General features: G+C 40.8%; 1 protein-coding gene across 1 annotated transcript in view; it reads right to left on the reverse strand.

Annotated features, from left to right (window-relative positions):
- Nucleotides 1-4,349: 4,349 nt before the first annotated feature.
- CDCA7 (cell division cycle associated 7) overlaps nucleotides 4,350-11,249 on the reverse strand; it is a 13,630-nt gene continuing 6,730 nt past the window's right edge. The window contains exons 4-10 of the mRNA XM_018572462.1: nucleotides 9,635-9,883; nucleotides 9,036-9,113; nucleotides 7,171-7,362; nucleotides 6,460-6,600; nucleotides 4,742-4,891; nucleotides 4,467-4,603; nucleotides 4,350-4,380 (exon numbers count right to left, since the gene is read on the reverse strand). Of these exons, the coding sequence (XP_018427964.1) occupies nucleotides 4,350-4,380; nucleotides 4,467-4,603; nucleotides 4,742-4,891; nucleotides 6,460-6,600; nucleotides 7,171-7,362; nucleotides 9,036-9,113; nucleotides 9,635-9,883 (978 nt within the window). The remainder of the gene's footprint in view (nucleotides 4,381-4,466; nucleotides 4,604-4,741; nucleotides 4,892-6,459; nucleotides 6,601-7,170; nucleotides 7,363-9,035; nucleotides 9,114-9,634; nucleotides 9,884-11,249) is intronic.

Raw genomic sequence — 11,249 nt, forward strand, 5'->3', positions numbered from 1 at the left:
GACATAATATTGAAGGGGGGGGGGGGGGGGCGCGCTCAAGCACTAAAAGATCTGATAGAATGCACTTTAAACAGGAAAGCGGGCGTCTTCTCCTTTAGTGTATAGGCTCTAATAATTACTTAATTACTTGTCTAATACACCTGCAATGGTGACACAAGAGACAGCAGGGAAGACAGGACATAGAGGGAGTCTGATTTCCTAAAGGAAGCCAGCCGAGAGATAGAGTTGCACAGAATGCATAACATGCCAACAATGGAGAGAAATTTCCTTGGGATGTTTTAAAAGCAGGGCAAATGGAAAGACAAGAGACCACCTTGAGGTAAAAAGAGGTCCTAGGCTTTAGAATTGTACAACACTAGGAAGGGTTCCTTACTGGATAGAGCCACCAACTCAAACGTCTCACTAAGATGATGTCAAATAGGAAGGCAATCTTCATCACATAGGGAAAGTCTGCCTGCCAATTTTCTATGTGCACAATAGTGAGGGTCAAACATGGAGTACTGCCCAAGCCAGAATCCGGTCTGCATCTCTTAGAGCTGCACAGCTTCTGGTGCCTCCCAGATGGTTTATGTAGGCCACTGCAATCGTTGGATGACCCTGCATTTGAGCGGTCCAGCCGAATTCCCCAGCTCCAAAATCCATCATACCAGAGATAGCCTGACCTTGCTTGTCATCACCCAGGGACCTCTGGCTTGCTGGGAGGAGTTATATGGGGGTTGCCCTTACAACTATTTTGCCAGTATCTAATCACCTGAAGGTACTGCATTATAACCCATGGTCCCGTGTCCTCTTCAATTAAGAAATTTTAATTTTCCATACCAAAAAAAAGTGGCACTTGTTTTGATATCTGCTTTACTCAGACTTTCCAACGCGTCAATTTTCAAGTTAAAAGCATACACCCCAAATTATATTAGAATAACTGCAGCACAGTCTGCACCTTTTTTAACCACAGACACAGTAACTGCACTCTAATTTACAGAATAAGAAAGTTCACTTGAATTCCAAACAATTGTCATTCTCCACATTTAATACCCTTTGTATGCAGCTGTTTAAATAACTATAAAAAATGTAATCATAGACATAAACAACAGCAGCTAAGACTCAAGCTCTGCAGGAACAGTGATTATCTAAACAACTTGAATATTATATGCCTTTTATATATCATCCTGCATCCAAATCATAACCAGCTGTAAGTGTTTTGTCTCCATTTTAATTATGTAGTCTGAAAATAGATTATGACAAAACCTTTAGAAAGCAGTGTGCTTGAAGCTGTTCGTGGAGATGTTCCAGGAGGGAAGACTTATTCCTGGGCAGACATTTTTAAACAGAGAGAAAAAAGAAATACAATCTGTATGTAATGTAAAGTAACACAAAGGACACCTTATGTAGAAGGTAAACTGTTTATTTAGTTCAGCATATTACAAAATTTCAATGTTTTTTGTTTTTTTTAACATTCCATATTGTAAAAAAAATAGAGAACTTAAAAACACAACTATTAATGGCCAAGAAAACCCAAATACAATATTTCAGTGTGTTTTTCATATAACATGAGATTTCAGTGATAGGATCCCCTTAAGAGTTCCTAGGATGTCCCCAAAGTATCACTTTTCATCATAACTGAAATATAACAGACGACTGAAATCAAGGTTTAGAAATCCAATTCTTAGAATATTCATTTAACCTTCCAGCATCTATCCAAATCTAGGACTAGGAGATTAGGTAAAACCTTTATAAACTTCTCCTGCAGACTGAAAGACTTGCAGCTAATTCTCTAAACCAGCAAGATCATAAGCAAGCAATATATGAACAGTTTATATTTACAGATATTTGGGGTCATACAAGTTATCCCACTTTACTACAGCTAAATATTTATACTGCGGATTAAAACATTTTGATTAAAGAGACACTGTCATTTTGGCCACTCAGGGCTAAGTAACAGCGCTTCCAACGCACCCCCTGCTATATTCACACTACCGGCACTCCTGTACCACTCCTGCTGAAGCCGGCACTGGAATCCAATGTATGGCCTGTGTTGGAAGCTAGACTAAGTGCTGCCATCACTCTCCTACCCAGGTGTCACATGCTACCCTATAATCACAGGCAACTAGCAGCAACAAAGGCAGGAGCACTGTGGACTGCTGGTAATGCGAGTAACCTATGGTCTGGAGGGCCTTTAGAAACACATGGTTAATTGACCTTAAGAGCGAGATGACAGCGACTGTTTAACGGCCAACTCCAGCCAAAAAAGTGTTTGTGGCTCTTGGATAGAGCGGGGAAAGTGTAAACCCCCCCCCTCGTGTTCCTTACGGGAAATCTCCTTAATGTTCTAGCACCGCCTTAGCCCCCTCGTGAAGGGCTTTAGCAAGGAAATCTTTACAATGAAGACTGTACACCGAAGAAAAAAAACCCCACACACAGCATTTACACAGTTTATATACCCAAAGGGCAGATTTCTACATTAATGCAAAAAATAACTAGTAAGAACATAACACTTCGTATAAACAGCCAAAGCATGCCGTGCTGGATTGTAGCAACATCTGTCCAATGCCGAGATATCAGTTTTATATGGACTTGGTATTTTAATGAAACCTGTCCTGGGTGTTGCCTGCAGTCTCTGGTCTCAACACCTTTACTCACCAATCCAGAATATAGAAATCAAACCTTCTAAAGCATTGCTTCTTCATATCGGTAACTCAATATGTTGAAGCTGTGGAACTCACATGACAGCCAGGCAACTAGTGTTCAGAGAAGGAAATGTCTTCCTCTATATTACCCTTAGTACAGGTGTCCTTTATATCATGTTTCCCTTTGCATCTCAAAAAGAGTTGAATTGATGCCTCACATGCACTGACATTGAATTTATACATGCTTCATTGCTAATATAGGCCTTCCCTCCGGTATCATTAGATGACAGGCATGCTTAGGTAAATACAGTGACAGCTGTCACGGGGCAGACAATGTATTTTTTTAAAACCCGATTGGTTGATGTGAAGTATACACTGAACTATTTCAAAGTAGTGTTAGTTGTCAGCCAGCCTCCATTACAAGAAAAGAGCAAGGGGCTGATTGGTATATACTTCATGTAGACAGGGAACAGGTTAAAGAATATTTTTCTACAGTATCGTTAAAGAAAAACTCTGTTTATATACAACTATATAACACTTTGTACAAAAGTTTACCATATTACTTTTAGAAAGCCATTTGGTAGGGAGCATGGGTCTTCAAACAGTTGAAGAATTCTTCCATCAAAAGCTACAAAAACCCTACGATTTTGCATGTTTTTTTGAACACATGCTTACAAGAAAATTTAAATCTTAATTTCCTGGGTACATATTTTCTGCAGAAGCTTCATAAAAAATGCTTACAACACAACAGGAACACTTTCAGCAGTACTCCCCAAGCGACTTTTACTTAAAACCTTCCGCTTCAGTACCGCTGTATTAAAACAATGAAAAAACAAAACCCTAGGAACAACAGTTGAATCTATGTATAAAAGGCAAGAAACCTGCATAAATCGTAAGATGATTTGGACTGTAAGCTAGCCAATAGACAAAGCTATGCATTTTCAAGTCAAATGGCCCCTTTTTATATACACATCTATATACATTAAAACCGAACAAGTGTATTCTTTGAAACCTATTTTGAAGGTTAAACATTCCTTTCATTCTTAAGGACTCCTGCCATTCACCCACGTTTTAATCAAACAGTTTTGTCCCTTTCTCTCATACACCCCAGCTTCTCCATCCCCAACGCAGGTGAAAGCCAATTATTAATTTAATTAAATATGCATACATGGTAAAATGCATGGAATATGCAATGGTCCTCAACGCATGGCAGAGTTATGGGATCAGAAAGGAAAATAATACTTTCTTGCTCATATTGGGTGTAAAGTAGATGAGGACCCCGGTTTCATCCAGGGCAAAGTGCTAATTCCTCCTGATAGCCCACCACCAATCCATGCTCCCTTCATGTTTTCCCCACTACAGAAGTTTATCCTGGATAAACATTAAAGTGTGAGCTTATGAAGGTGGATAGCGTCACTACACACCCCCTTCATCATTAATGCAATAGAACAAGGGCTCTGAATGGATTGTGGAAGCAATAAGGGAGTGTGAGTTGGGGATATACCTTGCTGGGTGGGCTATCAGGAGGCACAGTTTGCCCTCAATGTGCAAAGTAAGTGCATCTGTGAAAAGGAAAATAATTTTTTTTTTGTCTTTCAACAAAGTATAGTTATTCTTCCTAACTGAACAACCACCAGATATCCGATTTTTAGTATTCATTTCTGCCAACAATAGGTTTCATCAGTTTGCTGTCTGCCATAATCACAATATACACCCAAAGCATCTTCAGTCCTCCTGTTCCAGCTCACGTTTCAAGCTGTGAAGACAAAAAATAAATTCAGGTCTCTGCTCAGGCACACGTATGACTTCTTTTAGCATCTACAAGCTTGCCATATACCATACCTGTTCAGATATGCATGCACATTGTCATACCCGTGGTACTTTGCTAGGTAAACCAGCACGCCAGTGGCACAACGGCCTTTACGCTGTCTACAGAAACTGCAGTTACAGATTCCTCTACATGGTGGGCAGTGCCAGTCCTGGAAGAAAAAATGTTTGTTTTTTTTTACAGAACTACACTACAAAGTCATAGCATCCTAATTACTTTACAAGCAAGAAAAATAAAATCAGTGCTGTGCATAAATGATTGTGCAATGTTGATAGGCAATTGTACTCACTGGATCCAGCAATGCTGTCCTCACATCTTCTCCATAGCGGTTCTTTAGACAGGGGCCACAGAATTGGCCCCTCACTCCTGTGCACTCTGGATTCCGGCAGTTGGTTTTGGTGTCAATGGTCTTTTGACGACACTGATGGCAGGTTGAACCCTAAAGAAAAAAAGAAAAAAAAACAGGAGGCTGTTAGAGACCAACTCCCGACAACAAATATTGGAAACTACTACAAATGCAACTTCTCCAGGAATTCTTTCCCCAGCAGACCCCCCTCTTTGGACATCATAGAACACTCCTTCTCTAGGAACATCCGATTATGCTTTGTGCTCACCCAGCTTCTTCTGCTTCTCCCTACAACCTTTTACGCAGCTGCCAGGGGGAGCAGCAAAGGGGCATACTATAGGCACATAACTGACAGCTCCGAGCTTTCCAAGAGTGGCGACAGCACATTCAAGATGGTGGTGCCCAGCAGGAGTCTCAGGGCTTTTGAATGTCTACACACGGGGGGCTTTTATAGCAAAACAACTCCCCAAAAAAGCTAAATGCACATATAACCTTGTGCACTGATTGTTGCAGAAATGAATGGTCTGGTGACAGGGTCTCTAGAAAAAAGGCATGCAATGGGCATTACAACAGACAAGGCAAGTGGCTATTATTTTAAAAACCACTGAATCCAACACAGAATCAGGGCTGAAGAGATTACACTCCAGCAGTAAGAAGGTTCACAATGGTTAGCTCTAGTTGTAATTTTGCTTATATTTTAAACCTTTGTTTAAGTTGTTATTGTTAGGCATTTCAGCTACCCGGTACTTTGTTTTCTTGCAAATTTTTTGTTTTTTAAACAAACTGACCAATAAAAGTGGATGCCCTGTGAAACGTTTCTGTCAAGCTGTTGAAATGTGCACTTTTTTCTTTAAAACTTTATCAAAGGTTGCAATTAGAGGTGCACGGAAATGGAAATTTCAAAACCAAAACGAAACTAAAATAAAATAAAAAAAGTCAGGCCGAAACCGAAAATGTTTTTTATATTTTAATTCTTTCAAATATTTAATTTTTATAAAATTTTAATAATTTTTTATTAAATATTTTTAATCAATGAACAGGAATCCTCTATACTGAGTGTTTCTGTTCATTCATAACATGAGAACGGAGTATGTTTACTATAACTACAACTATGAATGAACAGGAGGTGATGTAGATCACTTCCCATTCATTATTGAGGATACAGTCAACATACTATGTCCTCAATTTACAAACACTCAGCGATCACTGATTGCTTGTACTCGCTCTCCTTCCTGACAGCTGTCACTTGAGGCTGATCGAGCGGTGCGGGAGGAGAGCTCAGCCTCCTGCGACAGCGCGGGCTGCCTCCGTCCCACACAGCGCTCTGCCGGACTGTGACAGAAGGCTGAGCGGTCTGGGAGGAGAGACACTGGCCGCACACAGCGCGCACTCCTCCCGCAGCGCTCGGCTGTCACACAGAGCAGCGCCCAGCAAGCAGGAAAGAAAGGAGGGATGCGCCGCTGTATCGGCACAAAAAAGGCACTTTCAGCATTTAGCCAAAAGCGCCATTTTCGGCCGATATGTTTCGGCGGCCATTATATCAGTGCATCCCTAGTTGCAATAATGTTGCATCTCAAATATGATTGCCTATAGCTATACTGCTCTCCTCGCACAATACTTGTGGTATCTACTGTGAAACTGTGGCCTACCAAAATACTTACAGTTGCCCTATTGTAGACCTTGCCTCGTGCACTGAGACATATGGCATCCAGCTCCTCTTCTGTGATGTCTTCCACTGGCCTGATAATGTGGGGCAGAGTCAAGGAACTTTGCCGGCGGACCCGAGGGACATAACTTTCATCCTGAAAATCAATAATGTGATACAACCTCATGAAGTGTTTTTTTTGTTAAAAGGCTGCTTGATGTCATACAATCACAAACAAGTCAAGATAAACATGGGAGCTACCACTGCTAACACAGGACACCCGATATACATGCACTTGTTTCAGGTCATTGACTCCTGAAGTAGTGAAAGAAAGGATAACAGAAAAGGCAGCTTGAATTTTCAAAAACAAGCAAGCCTCGTGCAGTGTGGCATTTGCCGATTCTGTTCTATGTGAACCTGTGCTATTGGACCGTGTATGTCTGCACACTGGAAATGATTTGGTCTTTATAGTTATACCACAAGTGTGGATAGGCCGAGAGCCCTGCTATTTGTACATCTTACTTTTTTTTTTTTTTTTCAAGAATTTGGGGTGGGGTACAAAAACCAACACACAGACCTGAGATATTTCAAACATATGACCAAAGCAAGACACACATTTAACATGGGCCAGACATATTTGAGCTCAGGTTCTGCTGGTCATAATAAATGGTAATTGCTCAGTGGCTCCAGTGCATTGATATCAACCAATCAAGTACAAAGAACGTACATCATAGTCATCTTCCATCTTTCTCTTCCTAACCAAGTAGTATTGATCATCCTCTTCCTCCTCCTCATCAAGACCAGGGCTAGGGGGGCCATCAGTCTGAGATCGGGACCGGGTGTGGGGACGAGAAGCTCTTTCTGGGTTCCTCCTTGCCTGTCCAGCCGACTGTACACTTCTAGGTGTTCTCTTAACTTTCTACAATAGAAAATTACACACAAACCAGTCAATACACCTTATTAAAGTAATCACATTGCCCATACCAAGGTAACAAAAGGATACAGCGCTCACATTGATTAACAAATTAAAATACCAGTTTTTAATGAATCTGGGTATTAACATGCAAGTCATGCATTATGCGATATCGCGCAAATGTTTGCAATGGGCTGAGTACAATCGCGCGGCATCCGCGTCAAAAAAGAGTCCTGCACAGGCGACGCACGACAGCTCCATTAACATGCATTGGAGAGCGATATTGCGCGGCAAAAATGCGCGATATCGCTCGGAAAACGCACACTGTTAATGGGGCCTAAATGTCTCACTTGTATTTAGAGAATTAAAGACCAACTGAGCCTTAATGGCCCGTGTCAACGACATCAGTTTGAAAAAGCTTCTGACAACGTACATTTGGCCTCCTTCAAAAGGTGGGGGGGTTGCATTGTCAGACTTGTATGGGAACGCAAAACCTTCTCGAAGCAAAGAATAAAAATCCCGTCAACAGCGACTGTAAATCAGCTAAATACACTCCAAGTGCATCAAAACAAAAAAGGTGTGCAAACTCATACAGTTTTTCTTTCTAAAGCAGCCACAGCCAGAGTAGAAAAGCCTGTCCCCTGCCAGGAGCTGCAGTGCAAGACCCTTGTTTATTTGTGGGGGGAGCAGTGGTCTTACTGCAGAGATCCAACACGCCCTCTGCCGAGTCAGACCTATAGCTCTGCAATCAGCAAAGCGCATGCTCCCCCTCTGGAGAACCTTGACTCACTCAGCAGGGCCTCTGCAAGGAGACCACTTCTTCCACACTGAGAACAAGGGTCCCGCTCTGCAGGATGCTTTTCTACTTAGGCTGTTGCTGATTTTTAAAGACATCTATAAGACTTACAGACGTTTTGTTTCAATGCACCTGGAATATATTTAGTAAATTTAAACCAACAGTTTGCTTTAATGTTTAAAGGAGGTCAACAGTGGCAGCCTCCATACAGGTTTCCTTCAAGCAATTGACTACTTTGAAAACCCATCAACAGCTTTACCACCAAGGATGGGGTGGGAATTTAATGAATTTCAATTCAAAAACAGACCCCTCTGGCCATTTAACATTAAAAGTGTATTTCTACTTTTGCTGTCAAATTGTGATAACACCTACTTTATATTTTTTAAATGCTCGAGCTTCCATAGCTGAACTATTCTAAAAATATTTTAAAAATTGCTGCTTACATTTTACTTGTTCCTTTCTGAAAAACTGAAGTCCCCCTTGCTTTGTAATGGTAATGAGGAGGCTGGGGAGTTATTGTCCACCATAATAAACCCTGTCTGTACTGTGCTGGCAGATCTCATCAGATGTAAACTAGATTTAAACTCTTAGCAAAGGGTTGAAAATCATGAGGCTCGGGTTCTGCATTGTAGGTTAATTGAGCAAAACTCAAGTCTGTCCCTGCTTTGTCCCTCCGCTTTCACTAGGAAATTGCTCAAAGTAGCTCGCATCTGGCCAAAGAAATGTGACTGCCAAAGTGCAAATAAAGTTCACCAGTAAATGAAGTGTAACACGTTTTCCCAGCTCCCATCTCCCTAATCAACCGATACAACAGTCAACCCCCCAACCACCGCTTCAAGACTACTAAAGGAATCCATTGTCACCAATATAACTAGTTACTTACAGGAGTCAAAGGAGAGAATGGGCTTTTGCAGGTCATAAATTCAGGTATGCTCTTCAACTCCGCCATCAACTTTGCAAGCTAAAATGACCAGAAAAGAAATGTGCTTTTATGATGATACAAGAACAGAAAAAAAACCCTATATTTTCATAAGGAGAAGTACAAGAAAAAAAAAGAAATATGCATCAGCTCACATAGGTGACATATGCAATGAAACTGGATATATGCTGCACCTATGCAATCTCAATATGATAAAGGAATGTTTACTATAAATGTGTTGCAAGATCATATAAAAGACTAAAATATACTGCAAGTGAAGGATTTTATTTTATTTCACATGCAAGTCCACACAACACAGGCAGGTTTTTAGGTGAAGCTTGCTGATTCAACCAACCAGTGCAATTTTTAAACTTATATTGACCTTTTACATTACCAATCCCCCCCTCCCCCGCATATATCCTGCATTTTTATACACAGTGATACAGCCACCTCTCCTAGAAGACTATGAACATGGCCGAGATCTTTTTTCCAGGCTGCATTAAGAACAGGTTTGTTGCGTATCAAAACATTAGGAACATGAACACATCCTTAAAGCCACTTACCATTTCTTTGTTCTGTTTAATGTTCAATGCCCTCTTCTCCAAGAAACTGGCCCCACCCTCTGTGTCAGAGTCATCAGACTCTTCAGTCTTTACTTTCTTCTTCGGTCCTTCCTTTGGGGGGTTTCTTCCAGGACCCTTTCTGGTTGGGAATTTGAGAGCTACTTTCAGAGACGTGTTATTTTTGCCTAAAACCCTTGTGGACCTTCGAGTTCTCATCGGTCTGCCTTCTTCCGAATCCGATTCAATTTTCTATGCAAAAGCCAAAATGTTTACAGTCAAGTTCGCTGCATTTTTTGCACCTTTATATATTCTATTATGTAGCACAACACCATCACAGAAGCAGCTGGTTTCAGACCAAGAGGCCACTAATACTATGGCAGTAGAGGTTACACCAGTCAGGAGTACATCAACAGTGGTACGTGGTCAGGAAATCAGATTTGACAGCTCAAAATCTGGAGCAGTTCCCTGTGGCAACCAATCAGTTTCTCTCTTCAGTTAATCTTTGAAAATGAAAAGGTGTAGGCTGATTGGTTGCCATGCACAGCTGCTCCAGAGTGTGTCTGCTTCAGTTTTGATAAATGCCCCTTAATGAATATGCATTCATAACACAGTTGAAAATAGGCAAATAATCAAAAAATTCATACAAACAGCATAGTAAAAAAAAAAGTTCACAGATGCACACATACAATTGTGAAATGAGTCTAAAATCTGCCAATCTGCATTCATGGTAAAAAAAATAGTGCAGGAATGTACAGGTGAAACTCGAATAATTAGAATATCGTGCAAAAGTAATTGCAGTAAGTGCTGCAAAAGGGGCCCAAACCAAGTACTGAGTACATATGCATGCTTGTACTTTTCAGAGGTCCGATATTGTTCTATGTACAATCCTTGTTTTATTGATTGCATGTAATATTCTAATTTTTTGAGGTTGTGGATTTGGGGTTTTCATGAGCTGTAAGCCATAATCATCACAATTATGACAAATCACGGCTTTTATCTTGCTTTGCATGTAATGAGTCTCTCTCATATATTAGTTTCACCTTTTAAGTTGAATTAGTGAAATAAATGAACTTTGCACGATATTCTAATTATTCGAGTTTCACCTGTATATAACTCGTGTCAACTCTGCTTTAAAAAGTACATTCTTGTCACTTTAATTTTCATGCTAGGTCACTTCCCTGGGGCAGTTCATCTGTTGCCTTTCTGCCCCACAGGCAGCACACAAAGTCCTCGCTATGCAGCCTTTTCTATAATCAATGTTTATATTGTGGAACTCGAATCCACAAATTCATAATCTATGGCTGGCTCAACAACAGGTTTTTTTTAATCTAATTCCCGCTTCTAACTGAAGTAAACAATCATCAGGTCGGCGGTTTTATTGCAACTGTTTAACCACAGACCTGAAACGACACTGCTGAAGTTACAGGAAGTGGGTGGAGAGCCAAGAGGGTTACACATTAGGCTGCACAATCCCACAAAATGTCTATGAATAGAATCTTCTTATTTCTGTAACTTTCCTTTTAGCTCCTATATAACTTTTGTCCTAAAAGGGTACATTGTCCCTTGTAGGTCAAAAGGCTTTAGCCATTTCTCTCTCTGATCTCCCCCCCCCCCC

The sequence above is a fragment of the Nanorana parkeri genome, unplaced genomic scaffold, assembly GCF_000935625.1.
Source record: "Nanorana parkeri isolate BGI_ZX_2015 unplaced genomic scaffold, ASM93562v1 scaffold44, whole genome shotgun sequence".
In the NCBI taxonomy this organism is placed as follows: Eukaryota; Metazoa; Chordata; class Amphibia; order Anura; family Dicroglossidae; genus Nanorana; species Nanorana parkeri.